The sequence below is a fragment of the Mytilus edulis genome, chromosome 9, assembly GCF_963676685.1.
Source record: "Mytilus edulis chromosome 9, xbMytEdul2.2, whole genome shotgun sequence".
NCBI classification, from domain to species: Eukaryota; Metazoa; Mollusca; class Bivalvia; order Mytilida; family Mytilidae; genus Mytilus; species Mytilus edulis.
Window position 1 is genome coordinate 60748609 of NC_092352.1, and position 27509 is coordinate 60776117.

Consider the following 27509-nt stretch of genomic DNA (forward strand, 5'->3'; position numbering starts at 1 on the left):
ACCATTTGCCATAGAGACTACTTTTACGGCTACAACTGAGCCACGTTTACTCTGAAGTTTTGTAAAAACTCATAGCCTGGGATGGAAAGTTCTGTTTAAATCATATGCAGTATCACTTTTCGCAAAGTTACAAACCTAGGTTTGTGCGACATGTTTTCAATAATTATACGCCTTACACTTCTAAGTTTCTTTTAAAATGCTATACTACACCCTAACTTCAATGATTCATCACGATATTCAAAATTATTAAGTCAGCTATCCAACAGTTTTTTACTGATAAATGTCCTTACTGTGTCTCTATGATATGACACATGAAGATCGTATCTGGGAACCAGTATGTAAACAAAACATATATATCATATATCAATGAATATCAAATATCTCTCCAAAAGAGGCGTGGTTTGTGTATCAGCTTTCTTGACAAAGTGCTACCCGTATCGGTTTTGTTTGTTTTTAATCGCAACACAATTGTACATACCTACATTTGTGTACGTTTAAAAAATATTATCTTAATAAATATTTAAAAACATCCTAACTAAATGTATCCTTCCTACCCCCCCCCCCCCCCCCCCCCCCAAAAAAAGAAAACCAATAAACACACTTTTGTGTAAGTCCTCTTTTCTCTGTCAAACTATCAGTGACCAAATAAACACTCTGCATGTTACATAAACAACTCATTGTTATTCTAATGAAAATATTCAATTTTCAGAATGAAGTCGAAACTCGTTTCTCTGTCATCGCAATTTTGTGGTGTGCCAATGCCAACGCCAGTCCAGCCTCTGACTTAATTGGCACCATTGCATGGATAGGCGGGAAAAGCATGGAAAAGGTAGACGAGACATTTGTCAAGTGCGCCCGTCGTCAATACCATGACGATGATAAAGATATGGAAACATTGGTTGGCGAGTGTGTGTCAACGATTGGTGACTATCTTTGTGAAGGACAGGATTGCAATGCTGACGTTCGCAAAACTGTAATTGGTATCGCAAGTTCTATGTTTCTTTACATATGAATTGCCCTGAGTTAGAAGTAGCTTGTCACAAAATGCTTACTGAATTAGTATGCAGGAAAGAAGAAAATCCTGACGTATGCAATTGGTTTTGGAATGATGAGCAGTCAAGTGTGCATTCTTGGAATAAAAGTGTAAAGTCTGGACCAGTTTCACCAGCTCTGAAAGTTCCAAATCTTTCAAACTTACACAATATTGGTGAGGTATTGAGAATCAGCCAACGAAGTGTTTCCAAGTTTGATTTGCTTAGAGGGGAAAAAATCGTGAAGAAAGTTTAACAGTAGAAATTAACTTTTGTTAACTTTTGTTTCACAATTCAATACCTTTAAACAAGACTGCCTATTTTCATTGTGATAAAAATGCATTCTATAATTATGTAACCATCCAAAAAATATATGTCAAATATTTGCTGCTTGACGTTTGTCATTCGTTAATCAATCAGTTTTCCCATATCATGTAGTATATTTATATCAAATACTTGAAAAAAAATAATTAAATGGCTGAATATAACAACACAATTTTGCAACAAACGAAAACAAAGTAAAGTTAAAGTAATGTTTGAGGTTTATTACTGATTTTGGAAGTCTTAATAATCTCTTAGTCACTTGTAATATGGAAAAACTCTTTGAATATCAATGTATTGAACAAATACGGATTTTCTGTACGTAAATATACCTTTTACGAACTTCAAATAAATAAGAGTATATTTACACTACCAAGAAAGTCTAAAAACAATAAGGTCAAGGATATATGGAATCTGATTATGAAATTTCTAAATTTCTTTCACAAAAATGAACATGATAAACCATGATGAGTTTTAACATAGACATACATGTAGACAAAAAGTTGCTGAGAAAATCAGATTCAGAAATGTCGCATATACGGAGAATTCATAAAAAAATAAGAAAAATGAGATGGAAACTAGCAACTATATATCAGTACGTCCTTCAACAATGGCATTACAATACCAAATTTTTAGTTACATAATGCCCCGAGATGACAAATATGAACGAAAACATATATGATACTTATACATAAGCAACATAACAACAACCACTGATTAAAAGCTTCTGACTTGATATAGACACATGCAGAATTTGACACTAAACACATTACAAGTAATCAAAACTGGATATCTGTGCAAATAAAACGTATTTATCTAATTAGTAAGGATGGATGGTGTCCGAAACCGCTCACTTACCGTTGACAGCGGTTGAAGAGTACTACTGCTAGTAGTCCTTTGTTAATTTATGTATCATTGTTATAGAAAACCCATTGGTGGCCTTCGGCTGTTATCTGCTCTTTGGCCGGGTAGTTGTCTCATTGACATATTCCCAATTTCCTTTTTGATATTATTATAGAACCAACTACATATTCAGCGGAAAATAATTATTCACTTATCAGATTGATACAGAGAAGAAAAATAAATATTAAAAATGTATACAGCCAATGTTTTTTTTTTAATATTGACTGGGAAACAAATATCAGATGCAACAATTTTTTAAAATACATTTAAAAAGTGGTTGTTATTACACTTGTTGCATTGGATGTTTATGTATTCAGTTTCAACTCTTATCTAATTCAGTGTATTATATGGTCCGAGAACACAATTATTTCATAGTGCAATTCTTTTAGACAACTAATGAAAATTAAAAAAAAATCCTGCGCTTTCTCAATATAATATTTTTACATTGTGTTGTACTACGTTGGGACAAATTATATCAAAATTATAACTTCATCGGCTCTTACTCAAAATATGAACAATTTTATTTTAAGGGCGTCTTGAAATCTCTTGACAGCTTGCGAAGTGCTAATTTTTAACCAATTTCAGCTGGACCAAATCACTACTTTACTTTAAAATTCATTACCCATTTTTTTACAGTGTAATTTCATCCCCTAGCTACTTGCTATTTGAGGCATAAAACATGAATTTGAAAGGGGTATACAAAATCGCAAATAACATACTGTCCGCAATAGGGACTATATCGATAATTGTGTTCCAGGACCATACGTATAATAATAGTTGTCAAACATTTATTAACCTAAGGTTATTTTTTTTTGTCAAAAAATATACGAAAACGGCATAAGACTGGATGTATTAGCTGTCCAACCCTGTAGATAACACAGGCGGATTATTATTTTATTTGGCCAATTGTTGGTTTTTTTTTATATATCTAAAATTTTGATTATCTATTATATGCAAAAAAAAGGGACGAAAGATACCTGATGGAGAGTCAAACTCATAAATCGAAAACAAACTGACAACGCCAGGGATAAAAATGAAAAGACAAACAGAGAAACGATAGTACACATGACACAACATAGACAACTGAAGAATAAGTAACACGAAACCCATCAAAAAACAGGGGTGATCTCAGGTGTTCTGGAAGGGTAAGCAGATCCTGCTCCACATGTGGCACCCGTCGTGTTGCTCATGTTATAACAAATCCGGTAAATAGTCTAATTAGGTACGTCACATTCATGAAAGGGAAGGGGATTGTAGTTACGACGTAAGGAACATATCCGATATCATTTGAGAAATGGGTTATTCCATAACGGTCAACCAACTCGTGATGGCGTCCGTAAAATTTACGACGTGATGATTTCAACTTAACCATTTGGAACTCTTGGTTTAATAGCATCCTTGTGAGCAGCAACCCTCTATCAAGAAAATCATGATAGGAAATGCAAGCACGGGAATATCGTATCAATTTGGAGATATATACTCCGTATGCAGATGCTGCTGGATTGTTGCTACTTAGAAATGAAAAGTTCACAATTGAAAAGCTGAACTCATCTCTGTTGTCGTAAAGTTTTGTTTGGAACCGACCCGACCATCAATTTCTAGATGTAAGTCAAGATATGAGGCCGACTTTACTGTATCTGTTGTATCCTTTATCTCTAGTTCGATGGGATAGATGCGTTCAACATAGTCACCAAATTTTGAATTATTTAGTGAAAGAACATCATCTGTATAGCGGAAAGTAGAGTTAAAGGATATTGATAACTTCTTATTTTTCTTCCTGAGAAGTTCTTGTATGAAGTCAGCCTCATAATGATGAAGAAACAAGTCGGCAAGAAGAGGGACACAATTGGTTCCCATTGGAATGCCGACAGTCTGTTGAAAAAACACGTCCTCCGAACGCAACATAAATGCAACATATGAACTTCTATCAGAGTTCATTATGAATAGATATAAACTAATGATACCTTTTTGTATTCTTGTCTTACAGAAACAAATTGAATTACTTCCCCTTTGAAAGACAGACCTACAACAGACAGTTTGTTTTTCCCACATAGTTGTCAATATAATGGAATTTCTATGCGATTGTAATAGAAGTGAAAGGCTTAGCTAGCTATGACAAGGTTTAGTTCACCAAGAAAATAACTTACAGAGTCAGGAATATGTTAGTTGATATCCATTTGTTTCATGTGTTTGAGCTTTTGATTTTGTCATTTGTTTCAGGATTTCTGTTTTGGATTATCCTCAAGAGTTCGGTACTTTTGTTTTTTACTATTTATACCATGAATGTTTTGGTGGATTTGAAGCACAAAATTCAATATATTTCTCCTTGGTTTCAATGTTCATGTAATAATAAATAACGAAAACAACACGTTAATAATATCATGCGTCCAAATCACTTTTCTTGAATTACCTTCATCAGGAACGCCCTATGTTAGAGCATTAAATTATCTATATATATATTAATATTGTCCGACTGTTACACATTGTGTTCGCTCTATATCTAGAGAACCGTTATAATGTCATATTTTATACTTGACATTGTATTAACCAACACTAGAGGGTTTGTCAAAAAGAGGGGTACAGTAGTCAACATTGTGTTATTATCTTAATCATTATAAAACCAAACAAAAGTATAAACACACAACGCGGAGGGGTTTAGCAGCTTTTACCCCTATTGTAACAGTTCTATATTTCGTGAGGATGTGGATAAATCAAGGGCTTACTTTTAAAAGACGGTATGTTAAAACATGTTTTATGATGGTAGGATACTTAACCTCCGTACGGGAGGGATTGTGCTTGATTTTCATATGATGAAGACTTAATATGTCAATCAGTTTAATTGAGATCTCGAGCTTGTATGTCAGTACGTTGCTACTAGTAGTGCCTTAATAATATTTGTGTAAACACCTCTGCGTTGTTTGTGTCTGTCACAAGAGAGGAACCTCTAGTCGTTATCTATCTTGTTGTTTTTTGTTTTTTACATTTTGGTTCATTTAAATGTTTCGAAGTTAATAAGTGTGATTTTTTAAATGGGCTGACGCCCGACTCAGGGTGTAGAATGGTCTTTACTGTGTTGTTAACCATTTGGACCGTCGGCTGTTTTCCGCTCTTTGGTCGGGCATTCTTCGTTTCCATTATCAATTGTGTGTATCGTATAGCAAACAAATCCATTAAGATATTTAAAAAAATGTATTTATGAGTAATCTGGGTCAGTTTAAGATTACATATACACCGCGCTAAAAAAAACAGTGACGGTCCATTCTACAGTTTCTTTTTTTCAAAATTAAGAAAATGAATAATGTAATTATAGTTTATAATAAATTTATAATTGAAGTTTGAAAATGAAAAAAATAGATTATGGACGTTCTTCAGCCCAGTTAATTAAACACAGACTAAATCCAAAGGATTAAACGTCTTATGGACCTATATTGTTAGTAATTATTGGAGAATATATATACAAATTACTATGTTCCTTCCTGTCTTTATAACTTCAATTAGAATATATTGTTTTGAATTTCAAACCATTGAGATTGAAATAATCATCTTGTCAGCTAAGTCTACTTCATTCACTGAAAAATAAAAGAACAAGTATTAAAGCGAATAATTATGGTAGGGAATTCTAGTAATACAGTTTTTGTTATATTTTCAAATAGAATAAATTTTGTTTTTGTGGAAAATACACGCACAAATATATATCTTGTAAGTGTTATACGATCAACGGTATTCGTACTGTTGGTCCTCAATGCACTTCAACTTCGTATTTTAATTGGTCTTTTTAACTTTTTTGGATTCGAGCGTCACTGATGGGCTTTTGTTTACGAAACGCACGTCTGGCGTAAATACAAAATGTTATCCTGGAATCTATGATGAGTTTATTTGTAACTATTCGTGATGGTTTCGATATCAGTCACGGTTGGGAGATCTTTGGATTATATTCCTGTCTCGGATTGATACGGATTTAATATTGAAAAAGCCATATAAGATACTCTGTGCATCTAATTATTTTATAACGTGCAGGTCAATTTATATTCAGACCACATCCGATACCACGTTTGATGTGTTAATAGCTACATATATATACTAGAAATAGTTATCAAAGGTATTCAGGATTATAATTTAATACGCCAGACGCGCGTGTCGTCATCAGTGACGCTTAGATCAAAATCCTTTAGTGATTTTCAGAACCGTCTACAATTGGCACTCCCTAAGGTGTCTGAAACTCTTATTCATCAACCCTTTTATCAAGGCTTTTAGAATTGAACAAAATGTAGGTTACACATCTTTTGCACCCTACACTTGATTTACGCACTTAAATATTAATCTATCACAAGAAGTGTTATATTGCTTAAATACTTAACAATGCAGCCTCGTTTTGAAATGGCATCGTAAAGTAGCAATGTCGACCTTTACTCTATAAAACCACTCAACAGTGCCATTAACAGTTTAAGGCAATAAGTGTATCACTGATGTACGTTTATCCATTTTGTTTTGACGCAACCAAAATCTGCTTACTTTGGGAGAATCGCATAACCAGCATCGTAGCCAAACCATGTACGTCATTAGCTAGGCAGGCACTACTGACATACATTTAGGAGATAACTGTATGGTATTTTAAGCTGTGACGGCATCAATTGGGGATTTGATGGTCGCAAATTAAGTTTACTGGCGACGCGTTAGCGGAGACAGTAAACGGATATTTGCGACCATCAAATCCCCAATTTGACAGAAAACAACGCTAAAACATGTATTTAAAATTTGTCATATGCCGTCTGCGCTTGTGCGTACGTCCCATAACATCAATTGCCAATTGATGCCATGTAAATAAGTGATGTTATCCAATCAAAATGAACGTTACAAACGTTGTTGTATTAGAATGTACATAAGTGTAAGATTCTCCTGCGTTACGAAAACAAAGATATGTCTATGATATGAAGAACAGTTATAAACACACTTTTTCTATTAGTGTTGTGGGTATATGAATTTTGAGTCAAGGACCTACAGCATCTCATTATTTACAATTACAAGTATTTGTTTTGGCCCGTTTTCTCTTCGAACATTATAATATTACAAGTTTGTAAACTGTATAATTATTATAAGAGACTTGTCATATGGTCTCCAATAAGTCAAATGTTTACCTAGGACAAAAGTCCGTGGTACTCGTATCAGCAGGTACACTTCAAATTATGATACGATCAAGTAAAATTGACGAAAAATAAATATAGCGAGAACTGCATGAGCAATCGGGGAATTTAAGAAAAGGTACACATCAATATAGATATATATATATATATATATATATGTTAATACGATTTTTGCTAAAAGTTAAGATACCTTACTTTACGGACGCCATCACGAGTTGGTTGACCGTTATGGAATAACCGTTTCACAAATGATATCGGATATGTTCCTTACGTCGTAACTACAATTCCCTTCCCTTTTATGAATGTGACCTACCGAATTAGACTATTTACCGGATTAAAATTTTGTAATCACATAAGCAACACGACGGGTGTCACATGTGGAGCAGGATCTGCTTACCCTTCCGGAGCACCTGAGATCACCCCTAGTTTTTGGTGGGGTTCGTGTTGTTTATTCTTTAGTTTTCTATGTTGTGTCATGTTTACTATTGTTTTTCTGTTTGTCTTTTTTATTTTTAGCCATGGCGTTGTCAGTTTGTTTTAGATTTATGAGTTTGACTGTCCCTTTGGTATCTTTCGTCCCTCTTTTACTCATTACTTCATAAATTACAATTTAAATACATTTAATAGTTATCAAAGGTACCAGGATTATAATTTCATATGCCAGACGCGCGTTTCGTCTACATAAGACTCATCAGTGACGCTCATATCAAAATATTTATAAAGCCAAACAAGTACAAAGTTGAAGAGCATTGAGGATCCAAAATTCCAAAAAGTTGTGTCAAATACGGCTAAGGTAATCTATGCCTGGGATAAGAAAATCCTTAGTTTTTCGAAAAATTCAAACTTTTGTAAACAGGAAATTTATAAAAATGACCAAATTATTGATATTCATGTCAACACCGAAGTGTTGACTACTGGGCTGGTGATACCCTCGGGGACGAAACGTCCACCAGCAGTGGCATCGACCCAGTAGTGTAAATAGTTATCAAAGGTACCAGGATTATAATTAAGTACGCTAGACGCGCGTTTCGTCTACATAAGACTCATCAGTGACGCTCATATCAAAATATTTATAAAGCCAAACAAGTACAAAGTTGAAGAGCATTGAGGATCCAAAATTCCAAAAAGTTGTGCCAAATACGGCTAAGGTAATCTATGCCTGGGATAAGAAAATCCTTAGTTTTTCGAAAAATTCAAACTTTTGTAAACAGGAAATTTATAAAAATGACCAAATTATTGATATTCATGTCAACACCGAAGTGTTGACTACTGGGCTGGTGATACCCTCGGGAACGAAACGTCCACCAGTAGTGGCATCGACCCAGTGGTGTAAATAGTTATCAACGGTACCAGGATTATAATTTAGTACGCCAGACGCGCGTTTCGTCTACATAAGACTCATCAGTGACGCTCATATCATAATATTTATAAAGCCAAACAAGTACAAAGTTGAAGAGCATTGAGGATCCAAAATTCCAAAAAGTTGTGCCAAATACGGCTAAGGTAATCTATGCCTGGGATAAGAAAATCCTTAGTTTTTCGAAAAATTCAAACTTTTGTAAACAGGAAATTTATAAAAATGACCAAATTATTGATATTCATGTCAACACCGAAGTTTTGACTACTGGGCTGGTGATACCCTTAAAACAGCTGCACAAAGCACAAATCAAAGTGTTAGATCATTTTGAAAGTAATAAGGAATTATTATACTGTAAATTCAGAAATTATTGCGTACATTTGTTATTGCTATTTTGTAAGTTTAGACCTACTGTGATACCTAACACTACAGGGAGATAACTCTGTAAAATCAGCTAAAAGTTTTAATCACGTTGTATTGTTATACGCAAATATCAAGCTTCTCAATGATTAGAAGGAGTGTTTGTGCAATCATTTTTTTACCGAGAATATCAAGCTTCTCAATGATTAAAAGGAGTGTTTGTGCAATCATTTTTTTACCGAGAAAGTGATTGGTTTTTTTTTGAAATTTTATAATTTTTTCAAAGGGTCAGTAAATTTTTTGTCAAAATTTAATGAAAGTTAAACGAGCAAAATTAATTTTAGTCAAGGTGTTGGGTACCACCTTGAATGCGATTTTAATTTTTTAACGATTCTGTGAAAAGTCCTGTCTAATACATATAAAATATTTCAAAATGAGAGTTTAAATTATGGGGTTTACAACTCTGTAGCATTTTTTGCAATAATAAAAACCTCGCAATATTAATTTCTGAATTTACAGTAAATGTATATTCGACGTAATTTAGTATTTAACCATGAACCAAAACGCCTGACCTACCATAATTAAATCTTGCCACATGCTGATCAGCGCCATACAAAATATATGGATAAGCCTTTCCTGGTAGTCTATCAAAGTAACAAGAACGGCTAGCGGCGTCAGAGATGTCACTCACTACAAACCAACCATAGTCTGAATTACAACTTCCGTATCTTTTACTGATGAATAAATGGCGGGCATACTTTGGATCCCTATTTACAAAAACAAGGAGATACATTATTATACTTGCTGTAAAAATAAACAGAGACAGAGCCATTATGTAGATTTTTATTATCGCTTTATCTATTATTTTGTTATTCATAATAAACAACGAAATGTGATATGATTGCAAATGAGACAACACTGCGAATCAATGGTCAAAAACCTTGAAGACGTTACGCGCGATGTTCGTACATGTAAGCGAAACACAACGTCGCGAATATTTCGTAACGTTCAAACCGAAAATTCGACTGAAACGTTGTTTTTAAGCAAGTGCGACATTCTTGTAAGACTCCGCAAAATCGACGGCGCTTTTTAACTACTTATCGAAAATTGATGTATTTTAGTTTTTTGAAGATTTAAGAAAAATAACATTTTAAAAAATCATAAAATTCTACCATTATAAGAGAAGTGATAAGCAAACAATTGACGTAAATTTGAGTTGAGTTCGTTTTTACGTCAAAAAATGGAGGTGCGACAAACTTGTAAGCCTTTGAAAAATCGCTCATAAATTACCATATATCATTTTTCAGGATATTTGTCTTTAAATTCATAACATTAAGCAAATTAACATTGATGTAGTAAATACAAATACTAAACTTTTTTTCATTTTAGATAAATGTTTTTTGATTCTCAAATCTGGAATCCGATTTTTTTCCCGCGGGACAGATTTGTCCTTGTAGTATGGATCGCGTTTTTTTATGTGACGTCATCATAACGTCATAAAAATGCATAAAAGACTGAATGAACCATTCTGTTTAATAATGGAAACACGTTTTTCAAAATATTAAATAGTTTTGACGAAAACCATAGTTAAGTGGTTACAATAAATGAAATATGTTACGCGGGATAACCTAAAAATCGCCGTTTTTTAAAAATGAAGCTTGTCGCATGCAGCATAAAACATAGTTTCAACATTAATTTTTTTCGTTTTCATTCTAAAAATCGTTATTTTTTAAAATACGTACAATAGCAATGAATATGATATAACACAATTATATATTTTGGACTTGCCAACTACACCGAATTTCCAATGAGGTACGAACATCGCATCGATCGCGCGTAACGTCCATACTGTTTAGTAGCATAACATTGTGGAAGTTATAAAGTACATATTTTAAACGATTTAAAATTGAAGAAAAACCGACTGTCTGAATGATAGCGCTTGCTTTTGTCAGTTTTTGTACACGCTTTATTTTTGAATTTGACTCGGAGGTCGGTATTTTTTATACTTTTTATTATACTTTATTAACATATTCATCAATCAACGAATGCGATCTAAATGTAGTCGCTGTGCTGAAAAAAGTCCAATCACACCCAATAAATAAACCCTGTTCTAAATAACTAATATGTCAATCAGTGCACCTGCGATGGATATAGTGCAAAAAAGACACAATATGGAGGGAAACGCACGACCTTAGCAATATAGGTTGCCGATGATATAAGAACATTGTTTTTTTTTAGGCTGGAACAATTATATGTAAAATAGCAACAAATCTCTCTCTCTCTCTTTGACTATAATTACCCGTCCATTGAAAAAACATTGGTGGTAGACGACTGAGTCAAGTCGTTGAACGAATTGGAACGAAGTCGATCTTTTGAAAACCAATCAGACTTTGTTGAACCATGGCCATCAAAGTAAATCTCTACAGCTAGTTCTCCATTTTTAAATAGCTCAACTTTGACCTGAAATGAAAATATAACTTTGAATTCAGATGTATTTCAATGCAGTATTGAGTCTTAAAGTAAATACGCAAGGGTATTACACATGCTTTTATGATTTGAAAGATATGATTAATGCACAAACAATGATTGTTGTGTATCTTCAGAAAATGTAGCCCTGGTATTTTGTGCAATGCTTAAAACATCGCAAATCTTTGTAGTATATTACAAAACATAAATGCATCAGTCGAGAGGAGTTCTAACGTAATCCATTTTGAATGTAATAATTATAGATACCTGGATATTTTATACGGTAGACTCGGGTTTCGTCTACGAAAGACTCGTCAGCGATGTTCAAATATAAAAAGAAAAAAAGCCTAAAGAAAGTACGAACTTCAAGTTGAAAGATAGAAGGACCTAAATGTTTTGTCAAATGCAGCTACGTTAATTTATTTCTGGGATAACAAATCCTTAATATTTCGAAAAAAATTGGTTAAGTTAACACTTTATTTATAAATATAACTTTATTACTGATAATACATGTGTAACAGGATAGAAATGTAATAAGATGTCTGACTCGTCAGCGACGCTCGAATAAAGAAAATCCATGCGAATTAAGGAATGACTAGATTTAATTTATACCTGTTAGGAAGTAAAATTATTTATAAGTTATATAATAGTTTACCTGGTCAATAGGTAACACATCCCATTTGTCAATCATTGTACTCCTAATGTGTTGATTATTCATGTTGGTACACGGGTTTTTAATGTTTTCAATGTCATAGTCCATTCCCGTGCTTGGGTTTTCCCAAGTGGTCAATACTGACTGTTGATTTCCAGGGCATGCCACAAATATCTGTGTAAAATCTTTAGAAAGGGAGATAATTGTTATATCTTCCGTTAGCCAAGTATTTAAACATTTTTAGTATTAACATATTCCTAAAAGCATAAGAACAAAAAACCTCTATAATTAAAATGTATTATGACATTGCATGCAATGAAATAACGTGACTTCCCAGTGAAATAGAATCCGATACTATCACATGTGAAATAAATCCGATCATTTCACATGTGAAATAAATCCGATCATTTCATATGTAAAATAAATCCAATACTTTCACTCCTATGACGTAATATAACAGTATATCGTCGCTGGGCTTCTAAAATGTCGTAAATTTCAAATTTTTCAAGGAAAAAATATCTCACAAACAGGCTTTGAAATTTAGGCAAAATGCATGCTTCCAAAATGTCTTATGTGAACTGGAACATTTTTGTAAATAGCAGTGAAATAAAAACTTTGACATTTCTGGATAATCCAAGAACTTAAATTATTTTCACAGAAATAAAGAAAATGTACAATTATTTTTTTCCCAAAGCCTTTCGATTCTACAATGATTTTCAAGTTTTCATACAACATTTTGGAAGCAAACTTTACAAACAACTGACATTGGCAATTTTGTAATATGTCTTATTTCACACATTTTGAATGGTCTACCTGTATACTATTTTGTAATACCAAAGATTTCCTCCCGCCCAGACCATTGGTGTCAAAAAGTATTTTTAGCCAAAAAAGTCATATATACGACATTTTGAAGCCCAGCGACGATATGGATGTATTATCAATACATTGTCAACTACAGTGAAACCTGGCTAAACCGAATCATGCATGTATAAACCGAAAACCTGTATAAACCAAAAATGTTCTTAAAGACCAAAAAGTCGATTCAGTTCTACCAGTGATTTTTTCGTTAACATTTTATATGAAGGTATTTTATGATTTGAGGAACAAAATATGCTGGAAAAAATTAGGGTCCAACGACTTAGTTTTGTCACTATAGCAACCTCAGTTCCAGGTTTTCCCGAATATTAACATGATATTTGCTTGTTATCTCAACTTTCAAAAAATCCCTTTATATCAAACCATTCTTGTTTCACGTTAAACAGTAGATTTTGTGTCTATCAAATACAGGTTCAAGAGTTTAAGATTCCAATATTAAAAAAATATCTACCAGTGATTTCTTCATAAACATTTCAAGGAGGAAAGTGCCATGTGTACTCTTCAAAATAAAGGGAGGAAAATGTATGTCATCAACCAATACCGAACAAGAGATTTAGTCCCGGAGAGGTTCGGTTAAAACAGGTTTTACTGTATATGGATGTTATCAAGACATTGTCAAATTCATTGCATTAAAACATTGAGAAGGATTGGAAATATATAGTAACTTACATTTTATACTTTATTTTCTTCAATAACCCATGGATATAGTAAATGTAATATTATATAGATTAATAAAAAAAACCGAAAAATTCACCTATGCAAACAAAATATATTCGTGACCAAAAAATCACTAAAGATTAAAACTAAAAAAAAAAGATTATTTTAATTTACTAAAACTCATTAGATTTTAATCTGCATGTTTATGATTAATTGTTATTTAGCTCTTCTTTTTGTTATGCGCTATATACCAAAGGGTGTGTATTCAATTAAGAAATAATTAATTGACGAAAACATGGAACAAGAAAATAGAATATGAAAACCGGTGGCGGACATTTAAGCACATTGTTAGGACAGGTTAGCGAAAACAAATCGGACGTTTTAGCGCCAAAGTATAACCAATTTAAGCGCCGGATTTTTAACCCATTTTAGCGAAAATTAAAATTGTCAGTGCCCATTGCTAACAAACTTATAATAAACAATATAATGATAAATTAATAAAAAAATAATTTAATTGACTCAAGACAGCACAATATAAAACATATCATGTTCATTAAAATACAGCACTAAAAGTCTTAAATATTACATCAAATGTTTAAAGCCCGTTCTAATCTGGAATCTATATCCTAAATAAAATACAGCACTAAAAGTCTAAAAGGTTAAATAAAATGTTAAATTCGTTCTAGCCTGTAATTTATATCCTAGAGCGCACGTAATGGGATCTGGATAAACCCCCTGTACAATACTGTTCACAATATTGCGTTAGTAACTGTTCTTTCTCTTTATCTCGTCTATACTTAGTATTTTATATAACATGTGGTCGTCTGCATTTTGATGATAGTATCAAGAAAACCGCAAAAAGCTGAGTGACAACTATAAAATTGCTCACTATAATGGGTTGTAGTAAGGCGAGTATTATTCAACCAAGTAAGTTTTCGCTAAAATGGGCTATGGAATATACAGGTGAACGGATTAATCCGGCGCTAAAATGGGCTCTTAAGTCGGCGCTAAAATATCCCCTAGTAGTTTAATTATTTTCACTCGAATCTCCTGCACCCATAAAACATTTTCCATGGCTATAGCCTGAATCAATCATCATTCATTCCCTGAAAATAAAATATTTTTTATCTCCTTTTTTCTGCAATTAAATACACAAAGTAATATAGGATTATTGCATGAATATTGGGGAATATTGTCCCGAGTAGAATTTCATATTGCACGAGCTATGGAGTGCAATATATGTTCTACGAGGGACAATATTCCCCAATATGCATGCAATAACCCTTTTATTGTACAGCAATATAATATTTGAAAGTAAAAAATGGTTTAACCTAAGAATTCGTCGTTGATGACGTCATGAATTTTTGAATATTTATTGCACTAGTGCAATATTGGAATTTATTGCACGCTAACTTTTGGTTACTTTCTGTGGGAAATATTATATTGCTATGCAATAATTGCATTTATTGTTTAAGGTCAAGTAACAGTAAATGAACGCCGTCTAGCGGATTCCGCGAAATATCGCGACGTTTTGTACGAATTACGTCCCTTTGACCAGATTTTGCAATGTTAAAATTGCACCCGGCGACTTTTCGTTGGGACAATGTCAACGGTAAATTTGACGGAAAGTATGTTACTTCTAGGAGAATGAACTTGTTTTTCTAATATTAAAAATTGAAAATGAATATGAAAACAGTCCTGAAGACGATCTTCAAAATGAAAATCAGTTTGTAGGGTGGTAGAGTTTGTATATCTGCTGGCCAGTTAAAAAAAGTGTGAAAACTGTTGCTCACTATTGTGATTAGAAAAAAACAGTGTGGTCTCGGAAGTATTCTATATGTAGTATGTCAAAACTGTCCTTTCAAAAACCCTATATTCACTTGGAAAAGACATCGTCTAGCAGAAAATAAGCAGAAGGGGTGCAAGTTTAGGAGATTAATACTAAAGTTAAAACTTAGTATTGTACGGTAAGATTCTCCCATATTTTGAAAATTATCCCACCAGTCGGAACAAGTAAAAATATTTTCAAATTAGAGAGAAGGAAATGAATCACATAAACAAATACTGGTCATAAATTCGCCGCTGCTGTCACGGCAGTCAGTCATAGATGGCACTAAACTATAATACATTTAAATTAATTAACCTTGTTCACGGTTGGAACAATAGTTTTATATTCATACACAGTTTTTAGACTATAACAAATTAAAAATAAGCAAAAATGATGTTTCACGATCATTAATACATCGCTACATTTTGTAATCTAACGTTGTTTTTTGTTTTTGTAATGGTGCTTTCTTTCACGTCCGCAATTTCGATGTTAAAAATAGAACACAAATCTTTAAATAGTTACATGTATAAATAGTATATGGTTTGAAGATTTATACAGGGCTTAGTATCCTAATAGTATTCAATTTGATTCGCATGGTTGTCTCCTCAAAGGAAATTGTTATATATATATATGGGTAAAAATTAACCGAAAATAAAAAAAATGTACCCTAGCTGAAAGAAGAATCTCAAATATACAATAGAACTGTTCTCAATTCTATTTCACTTATAAAACTTGAAGGTTGAGAACGAGATTATATCGATCACCTCTATATCAACTTAATTACTACTATATATATACCGACTGAAAAATATGCACAGTGTCACAGACTTTCAGTACCTAAAGTTAAATGTAAATCCCGTAAGTAGTCAGTACTTTAATAAGACAGCAACCAGACAACAACACAAGGCCAAAAGAAAATTAAAAAGGAAAAGGCATCTTATGATATGCATTTGACGGGGTGGGGTGGGGGCTGCAGGGGTCCTGATCCCGAAATCCCGGACTTATAAACATGAAATCCCGAGGTCCCGAATTTATAAAAATTTCAATCCCGCCATACCGAAATTCGAAAAAAGATTAACCGGATCCATAAAGGATCAATCCTGAAATCCCGTGTTGAAAAACACCCGATCCCGGAGTCCCGTTTAAGGTCCCCCCTCATTTGTGTAGATGGACTAAATAACAAAAACACAATATTACCAGTCATGTCTCAGCCTGTGTGCGATTGTTTTTTTCTTGGTTTTTTTTTTTCGGTTTGGGGGGGGGGGGGGGGGGGGGGTTGTAGACATATCAAACATAAATATGTACATCTGTTTCTATGTCATATGTTTCAACCTCCTTTAATTTGGTTTCCTCGGAAATGTTTTTACACGATGTATTTTCTGGAAATGTCTTGAGAGAAAGCAAAATTCAGAGAGAGAAGCACAATAATTTATTGTCACATATAATTAGATCTCAACGGGAGTTGCATGCAGAATAAGGAATACTGGCGAATGTCAAAATTGAATAAAAAAGTTTGCAAAATTATAAAGAATAACAACGGAAAATAAAATAATTATTTAATATAATACTGTAGACCATGTACAGAATTTTACAAAATCGTTAATTGAAGATTTTACAGAATAAGCGTTATATCTAAAGATAAAGAACATTTAGGTCCACACTTCATATGGACCCTTAAAAATCGTTGGATTATCTCGGTGTTGCTGGTCAGTAATGAATAAAAAATCACTGGTCAATTAAAGGTTGTTGTAAGTGATGCAATATATTCTTATTTTCCTGTTCCCCTTATGTAACTTCCAGTTTTATTAAAGTTTACATTCATCAAAGCCTTAGTTTAATTTAGTTTCCTGTCATTACTATTCCCCCCCCCCCCCCCCCCTCTTTTATTTGTCGCATGTTGTGTATCATGTACTGATTCTATATATACTTCGAGCATACATATGTACACTTATGAAACAATAACCATTTAGTAAACTTTTTAAAACGTTTATATAGACTTGTATACAATAAATTCTATACAGAACAAATAAGATATTAACAAAGATGTCAGTATGTCTGCGTGTTTTACTTGTTAACTTGAAGATGTATAAAAAACCACACGACACTCTTTCAAGAATTTGTAGAATCATTGATATAATGTTTGTTTATATATGCGATGTTAAGCAGCAGTATATGGACAGAACACGTTCTGTCGTGATATAGTACCAAAACACAAGCTTTTACATGTTCCGCTGCTAAAAAAAACGTTTTTTTTCAAAAGTGGCCAAATCATATATCGGAATGGAGTTAAAGTGTAAACAGATGACTTACAAGATAGTCTAAGAGATTTATGAATTGGTTACCCAAAAATGACAAAGTTCAACTATCTCTCATTAGAGCAAATATTAATAAAGATCAAAACCCTGACCACATGCAGACAGCAAAGTACGTTCTAGGATTCAAACTAGATGTTTTGCGGAAAAACTATAAACTATAAAGGGGGACGGACGGACGGACGGAAGGACGGGCGGTCAGACGGAATGAAGGACGGACAGATGTACAGGGGTAGTTGAGGGGGCATAAAAAATATAGCTTCAATTACATCTTTTATTGCGTCAACTTGTATACAGTATCCTGATGATTTCTATTTTTAAGATTTTACCATTTTTGCGTTCATGTACTTACAACGTATTTTTGTCGGAATTAGTAATTGTTTTAGATATTTATTTTGATAATGAACATACTTGTTTCTACGGAAGCCCATAGGGGACCTAAAAAAAAAAAAATTATTTCGTTATCTCAATATAAATATCGTTATTTCGATATAATTAAATCGTTATTTCGATATAATTAAATCGTTATCTCGATATATTTATATCGTTATCTCGATATTTAATTTATTTCGTTATCTCGATATAATTATATCGTTATCTCGATATTTAAATCGTTATATCGATATATTTATTTCGTTATCTCGATATAATTACATCGTTATCTCGATATATTTATTTCGTTATCTCGATATAATTATATCGTTATCTCGATATATTTATTTCGTTATCTCGATATAATTAAATCGTTATTTCGATATATTTATTTCGTTATTTCGATTTAATTATATCGTTATAATTGCCAAGTCTTCATATTTTGTAAATTATATAACCGGCCAAAATTTTTGCGCCTTCCCGACTACGACTCAGCCGATATCGGGTATCGGGATGATAACCGGGCCGATATGGATTTATACAATATATTTAAATAATCTATAAATATCACAAACTTTAGCATTGAATTTGCATTGAAAACACCAGTCAATGGACCGTGACTGCGGGGTCATAGGCGTAAAATCATCATGTATCCGAAATATACTACCGGATACTAATGCAACTACATAAAAAATATTATGATCTAGTATCAGTGGTTCATGTGTAACTTCAGCTAAATCATAAACGTGAAAATTGTGAACGCTGCCGCTGACGCCGTCGGAAAAACAATATCTAAGTCTCATGCATTCTTTGTTTAATTTATTTACATGTGTATGTAGAATTTAATAGTATTTAAATATAAATCTAAGTGACAAAACCCTACCCTAGCTTATTTAGTAGATAATACATTTAATACAGAAACAGTGCTCACTTTCAGTTGAACAAGATGGGGATTTCCACGGTGTTTAAGACCTTGTTTCGATATCTGGTTCAACTGTTTGTGGCCTATTTTCAATGACACAAATATATTTTCAAATCATAACAATTTTGAAATAATAACCATATTGACAATTCTATTTTGATGTCCTACATTTTGACTTGGACAGAACCTTAATACTTAGCAGACCTTTTTGGACCAAAGTCCTGTTACTTATTGCGAATCATAAATAGAATCATTTAATATAGTATATACATGCCGAACATTCACAAAGATAAAGACAAATACTTTTACTTGTGATAAGTCAACAAATCGATATAAACAAATACAAAAATCACACTCACGTTCGGTTCCTCTTCATTCCTAGACGCCATGCTGGAATAAACACGTGACGCGTCAATTTATCAAGATAAACAAAATAAATATCGATATAACGATATAATTATTTCGAGATAACGAAATAAATATATCGATATAACGATATAAATATCGAGATAACGATGTAATTATATCGAGATAACGAAATAAATATATCGATATTACGATATAATTATATCGAGATAACGAAATAAATATATCGAGATAACGATGTAATTATATCGAGATAACGAAATAAATATATCGATATAACGATTTAAATATCGAGATAACGATATAATTATATCGAGATAACGAAATAAATTAAATATCGAGATAACGATATAAATATATTGAGATAACGATGTAATTATATCGAAATAACGATTTAATTATATCGAAATAACGATATTTATATTGAGATAACGAAATATTTTTTTTTTTTTTAGGTCCCCTATGGGCTTCCGTATGTTTCACATTTTTACAATGTATAATTTCTTTTTAAAATGTTCCATAAAAGAGGGTCTGATTGGGGTTTACGGAATACAGAATATTGGGCAAAAATTGCAGAATCAAATGCAAAAAAGAAAAAGAAAAGAAAAAGTGTATAATGAGGTGCTAAAATATAAAGAATAAAGAATATTGGTAAAACTAAATAACAATTTATGATAATTATCCAGACTCTTATGATAAAAAGAATCTATCAATACGAAACACATAATCATCGTGCATAATCAACACGAAGAACGTTGGAAATTATTAGCATGATAACTTGACGTTATATAATAAAAATTACGACGTCACGAATTTTTATGGTTTTTTTTATCAAAATGTTGGGTTTGCGTCGCTTCTACAGGGAAAACGAAGTCGGTGACCATATTTTTTTTTAATATCATCTAATTCGTAAGACAAAGAGGAAAAAAATATTACTTTAAAAAAAATTTCTATGGAGCGGTTCTCGTGATTTATACTAGAAACCGAAAATTGTAGAAGAAAAATATAGATTTACCCTATATATTCAATGTAATTTAGTACCCTCTCGGACCATTTTAATAATGGATTTTTCTTGAAAACGAAGTCGGTGACATATACTTTTTTTTACATTTCCTGATGTATATTTTCAATATCTAATTGAGTTCTAAGTTTTAAAAAAATCTATGGACTAGTTAATTTACTGATCCTTGACCTTAATATTTTTTTAAATCAAGTTAGTTTTCATTCATTGGTTGTATTTGCTTCTTAACATGCTGTCCTGCAATTTATTAACAGACAAAGGCTTACACACACTTCAAAATTCATCTCTACTTTTTCAATGGATATTTACTTAGTCATAGTCACATTGCATTCCATTATTTTATTTGAAAAAAAATAAAATATATAAAATAATATTCCTGTTCAAATAAAACTGACAAATAACATTTTGGTTATTATTTACATTGATTTTTAAAAGGCAATAGCTACGAGATATATAAAACAAATCTCGCATATGCTGTGTTTTGTTCAATCATTGATGAACGTGAAATAGTGAAATAATAATTCGCTGTTTTAGCCAGTATGCTCCAATTTTGTCAAAATAAGGGACGACATCAAAAGTTCAATGAAGGATTAAAAACTTGATTCATATATTTTTTTCACTGACCCCCTACCCCCCTCTGAACTTAATTTGGGAGAAATTGATTGACCAATAAGGATATATGTAAAAATCGATGTCAATTTATACAAAACTTGCAGAAATTTAGCCCCCACCCCAAACTATTCGAATTAAGCTTTTCATCCTTCATTGATTTTTTTTTATGTCGTCCCTAACTTTTTGAAAAGGAAATGCTTACCCTTCCGGAGCACCTGATTTCACTCTCGGTTTTTAGTGGAGTTCGTGTTGTTTCTTAATTATTATTTATATAAAAAAGAAGATGTGGTATGATTGCCAATGAGACAACTATCCACAAAAGACCAAAATGACACAGACATTAACAACTATAGGTCACCGTACGGTCTTCAACAATGAGCAAAGCCCATACCACATAGTCAGCTATAAAAAGCCCCGATAAGACAATGTAAAACAATTCAAACGAGAAAACTAACGGTTTTGTTTATGTTAAAAAATGACTGTTGATGTAAATGTCCTTGGTTTTGTGAGTCTTTGTTTACCCCTTGGTTTTGATTGTTATTGTCTTTTGAAACATTGATGATGACTTATTCATTTACAAGTGAACGATCTCATCGAATCCGTATGTACAAAAAAAACATTCTTATACAGGGAAACACAACGACTAACATATCCTTTTAATCTATGATATGAAATTTAACAAACATAGAAACAGCAAATTGCACGAGTTCGTATCTATTTATATAAAATTGAGAAAGGAATCTATATTTATGTTTATATCGCTTAAATTACCATTGGAGGTCTTCGGAGGTCAAGTCGACAGATAGGTTTGGTCTGATCTTTTTTTCTGTGATTTGATACACACGATAGTTGCAATTTTTGTTTTATCTTTTGAAAAAATATATTTTCATTGATTGAATGATTTTGCTTTGTAAAATGCTGTCTTCAGATTTACCAACCGAAAAAGACTTACTCATCTGACGTCACCCACCAATGGATGGTGTCAAGACATTGCCAAAGCGAATTGGGAATGGTCGGGAATAGATAATAAAGTAACTAGCATTGTTTACTTTATTTTCATTGATAAGCTAATAGTTAATGTAAATTATAATAAAAAAAATATATTCTTAAACAAACAACACTGGCAAATACATAAACAATATATGAATATTGTCGGAAAGAGCAAATACATTGTTCGTTCTTTAGAAACAGGTCGAAAAGCGAGGCTCGACGATCTTTTCTCATGTTTCGTAGCGAGTACAAACATTGTTTATGTTTCCGCAATATACATAATTTTGTTGTTAACCTGTAATTTGCACGTGTCACTTGACATTGTAAAAGTTGTTAAAATACAAATCAATAAAATCAACATACTTACAACACGGACCGCGAAAAGGACCCATAAAAGAACTGTCACGAAAACAGAAATATCCGCTTTATCAACATGTTGTACGATTTTGCCTCCCGCAGAGCTATAGAAAAACAGTACATTAACGGGTGTTACACGAACTCGTTTAAGACGATACACGGACTCTTTTTAGTTGTTACACGGACACTTTTTATGAATAGAATCACTCGTACATGATCAGTGAGTTCATGGGCATTTTAACTTTCAATTAGATTTGAACTTTTTGGTTCACCGACATATTTCCTGTCTTTTTTTTTAATAAAATATTTACGTTAGCATCAATATTTTTTAAAAACATTTCCAGTAAAATACTATTCATTTCAGTATAATACACTAAGGGATTCAACATTTAATTTCAAAAAAGGGGGGTATGTTTTTCTCCTAATAACAAAACATATTTTGATCCCAAATCTTATGAGAAAAAAATTACTATGCATGGTAATAACATATGGTATGGTATGATAACAAATTATTGATCTGCATGATTCCTGATTTTTCGAATACAGTATATATATAATATTGCTAATTTAAGATATATATATATATATATATTGGGTGATGGCGTTGTAAAGGTAGAAAGGCAAAAAAAGATCATACCGCCCCCCCCCCCCCCCCACCCCCCCCCCCCCCGCCCCCTTTATTGAGCGAAATAATCGGTCAATAAACGTATTTTCCTCAATACATGGACATGAATAGTATTTTTGGACAATGCTGAAAGTAAAGAAATGACTGATACCGGCGTTTATATTTCAATTAAAAAAGACAGGAAAAAAATCAAACCGCATCAAAAGATAAAAAATCCCTATCAACTCACCAATTCACGATTGATTCTATGAATAAAAAGTGTTCGTGTAATAAATGTCTAAATAAGCAGCAACTCTTGAAGAAAATCATTCAACTTATGTCCTCAATTTGGACGGTAGGCTGCGATTGGATCATGTAGCATGTATAGTAACACGTGTTTAATTAATCGCGATCAACACTTGCAAAGACGAGCATGAATTAAAAAAAAATATCAAGTGTTTGTCTTAATATATAATAAAATAACAAGACGAAATTCATTTTTTTCGTAACATTTAATTCACTAGTAAAGTAGAAAATTCATTCTTTTGATACATTTTATATTTTGTTATTGAATTTATATTTAAGTTGCCTTCAGATCTATCAGGGGCGGATCCAGCCATTTTAAGAAAGGGGTTTCCAACCCAGGAAAAAAAGGGGTCCCACTATATATCCCCATCCAAAAACAGTGATCGTCCAAAAAAGGGGGTTCCAGCCCCCGGAACCCCCTCCCCCTTAATATTACATTCATGTATTTGGCAGCAAACGATCGATTTTTACAATTTTTTTAAAGGGTGAAGGGGCGGGGGATGAAATGGCACGTCCTGCATTTTTTCATCAAAATAAAGATCACAGCCTGTTTTTTTCAAATCAATTGATCCCCCTCCCCCTTTCCCGCTTTCCGGTTCACCCATGAAAATCAAACGATATCGTATTTACCACAAACATATTTTAAAGGCAATGTTCCAGCTAGGTTTTCAAAAGGGCAGGGTGCCAATCCTGAAAAAGGGCATTTAACGCGCGAAATGATAATATGAAAAGGGCATATTTTAAGAAAAGATGTTAATCAAACATTTGTGTTTATTCGTTGAATCACAAGTTATACAAGAACAACATCTTTAGCCCATATAGAACTCTATCTTTCTACTTTTAAGGCTGAAAAACTTGTCAAGCAGCTTGTCACACAAGTTTTTTTATCATTGCTTGGCACAGTTGAACTTTATATGCAGTATGTTTTGAAAGGAGATCTGTTTCATACTGTTTCTATGGTCTACCACATTTTACCAGTTTCACTTTTCTACCCCTGCTGTGCTTGATGGCAATACAGCACAAAACAGCTGTGCTCAGTAAATTCACAATTTTAGGATATAAAGCAACAGTGAAAAATAGTATCAAAAATAAAGAATACAGAAAAAGATGACCAAGGCACCCTACCAACACTGCTACTAAGACCCTCTTTAACTTTTCCCATAACTCAAAATAAATACCTAAACATATATATTCTTAAGCAAGAAGTATGGAGACACATTTTAGAATATGTAAATGGGTTACTCAAAGCTAGGAAAAAAATCAGATTGAGTTATCTTTCTTTATTCGGGTGTGCTCCTTCTTTGGAGGATTATAAACAGTACGTAAATATGATGTAAATATGATCACAATATGGCGGCCGATTTTGTTATTTTCGTATCAAAAATGAAGGCAGTCAATGACAAATACGTCTGAATTTTCTGTTTATTTTACAGAAAACAAGTAAAACAATGTCTTCAACGAGTTTATAATGGTTTTCCAACTTTCTGTCATTACGTTTCTTCCATGAAACTACGGTAAACATTGCAAATTGTGCCCAAGTTGTTGTATGCACATTTCTTCAAAGATAATTGCCGACTGACCGATTCTATTTGAATGAATTAATGTTGATGAACATTAATGACCCATCCGATAAACGGATTACCTATAACAACAGATTATGACACCAGTTGTAACCATTGATTAGTTTGGGGTGGTAAACAAAGTCATAATCTTTTCCCCAGGTAAAATTTAGTAATTAGCGTATCATATCAATACGCAAATTAATATGCAATCGATCTTCAAAAAAGGCAGGGCGCCCTGGAAACTGTAAAAAGGGCACAGGGCGCCACTCGGAAAAGGGCGGGCGCCGCGCCCTCTGAAAACGGCCTAGCTGGAACACTGCTTTAATATATTACTTTTTTTACGAAGTTGCATTTTAAAAGTCCCAAATGTGATAACATTCATCTTTTACTTCAAATGGTTCCTTTTTTTTTATCAAATTATTGGATTCCTGATTGTTTTTTCAGAAAAAAAAATCGGTTGAAAGGAAATGAATAAAAATGTGTTAACTTTATACTATACCGTAACTTACATTTACTGCTTTGGGGCCATTTAAGTTTCTCAAATGTTCAGTCTTGCAAAATGTAAAACTTCTTCCTTGGAACGTCGTACAAGTCAGATACAAAAACAAAAGTGACAAAAAAACAGGCCGGAAACAACCTGGCGTATAGTTTTTCTGCACTTGTAGTCAGGTCAAGGTCCTCGGCTATCACCTCGGACCTTGACCTGACTACTCGTGCAGAAAAACTATCCGGCAACGGTTGTTACCGGCCTGTTTCTTTGTTACCTTTGTATTGTATCTAATGTGAAGCTAAAAACAGCATACTGTATTTGTACAAGTACAAGTAAATCAAAAATGTATATTATAGTACATGTTATTTGTACAATAGTTAACTGATTGCAGGATAAAGTGTAATTAATAAAATTGAATTTAACTACATCATATTCATACTACTAATTGGGTTTTTTATACTAAGGGAAGGTGAATTCTTTCAATTTTTAATTTGAATAATAATTAAAACTAGGGAACACAATCGAATATCCCCGTTGTCTATGATTAAATACAAAAAGTATTTAACAAATACATGTTTTATCTTTAAACAAAAATCTATTTCTTCTTCATTGGTTGAATAATTCTGCTTTCAGATTTATCATCCGGAAAAGACTTCCATACACACTTCAACATTCACGTTGCATTATGCAATAAATGTATTTAGTTAAACAGCACTTTTAAAACCAATATTTATGAATTCATTACAGAGGTTGCAACAGAGAGGCGAAAGACTCCAAAGTGACATTCTTAGTTTCTATAATCATTCAAAACGTGATTGCTTAAAACATTTCGCGGAATCAATTTTCGGGACATGCCTGAGATATTTTGTTTTCTATTATTTTTTTTTTATCTAGAAGGTTAATCTAAACAAAAATAATTAGACATAACAACTTGACAAGGGACAAGACAAGTAACAAAAAACGCGGCAGGGTAGACATGTTGCATATTAAACTATTTTTGATTATTTACACATATAAAAAAAGCCTTTTTACCAATCCGGAGCACCAACAATTACAACCGAATTTCGGAAGTATTCTTGTTGCTCGGTCTTCGGTTTTCTATGTACATGTAATATTTTTGTAATATTGTTTGTCTATTCGTGCGTTTCGTTTGGTTTTTTTTTTCATGGAGTGGTAAATAAAGGCAACAGTAGTATACCGCTGTTCGAAAGTCATAAATCGATTGAGAGAAAACAAATCCGGGTTACAAACTAAAACTGAGGTAAAATAATCAACCATATGAGGAAAACAACGAAACAACAGAAACACTGAAGTGCAACCAAAAAAAAAAAACAACAATGCAACGCACACAGAAAAGAACAATGAAATAACAACTGCCATTTTCCTGATTTGGTACAGGACATTTTAAGAAAAAATGGTGGATTGAACCTGGTTATATGGCTAGCCAAACCTCTCGCTTTAATGACAATGTCAAATATGACATCAAAATGACAACATTACATGTTAGAATTACGGCACAAACAAATGCAAAAACATTAAGAACAGAGAAATACACAAATAAACATTACAATAGGACATTTCGACATGTTAATAGTTATCATCGGTACCAGACTTATAATCTAATACACCATGCGTGCGTTTTGTCTACATAAGAATCACTAGTGACGCTCAGATCAAAAATAGCAAAGAAAGCCAAACAAGTACAAAGTTGAAGAGCATTGATGACCAAAAATTCTAAACAGTTGTGCTAAATAAGGGTAAGGTTAATATCTATGCCTTGGAATTAAAAAAATCCTTAGTATTTAGAATAAAATTCATACTTTTGCAAACAGTATATTTATAGAAATGACCATATTACTGATGTTCATGTCAACACCAAAGTGGTGACTAACCACATAATAAAACCGAACATTAAAACAAAAAACAAAAAAATAGGACAGCACATAAAACAGCACAAAAGAACCATAAAATGTCACCAACTGAATAACGCTACAAAATGACAT

At 32.7% G+C, this 27509-nt stretch overlaps 1 protein-coding gene across 1 annotated transcript; it reads right to left on the reverse strand.

Moving 5' to 3' along the window:
* Nucleotides 1–5594: 5594 nt before the first annotated feature.
* LOC139490381 (uncharacterized) lies at nt 5595–12625 on the reverse strand. Its single transcript, XM_071277193.1, has 4 exons — nt 12235–12625; nt 11413–11573; nt 9690–9880; nt 5595–5824 (listed from the first exon to the last, which is right to left on the reverse strand). Exons 1-4 carry the CDS (start codon nt 12337–12339, stop codon nt 5772–5774), a joined length of 510 nt encoding a protein of 169 aa, XP_071133294.1. The 5' UTR covers nt 12340–12625; the 3' UTR covers nt 5595–5771.
* Nucleotides 12626–27509: the final 14884 nt, after the last annotated feature.

Excerpts from the sequence above, each read along its gene's own strand:
- LOC139490381 (XM_071277193.1), bottom strand. The coding sequence starts at position 12,339 with ATGGACTATGACATTGAAAACATTAAAAACCCGTGTACCAACATGAAT. Across the intron at positions 11,574-12,234 it reads ATGTGTTACCTATTGACCAG|GTCAAAGTTGAGCTATTTAA; the intron begins GTAAACTATTAT and ends TTTTCATTTCAG. Across the intron at positions 9,881-11,412 it reads AATGTTTTTTCAATGGACGG|GGATCCAAAGTATGCCCGCC; the intron begins GTAATTATAGTC and ends TTTTGTAAATAG.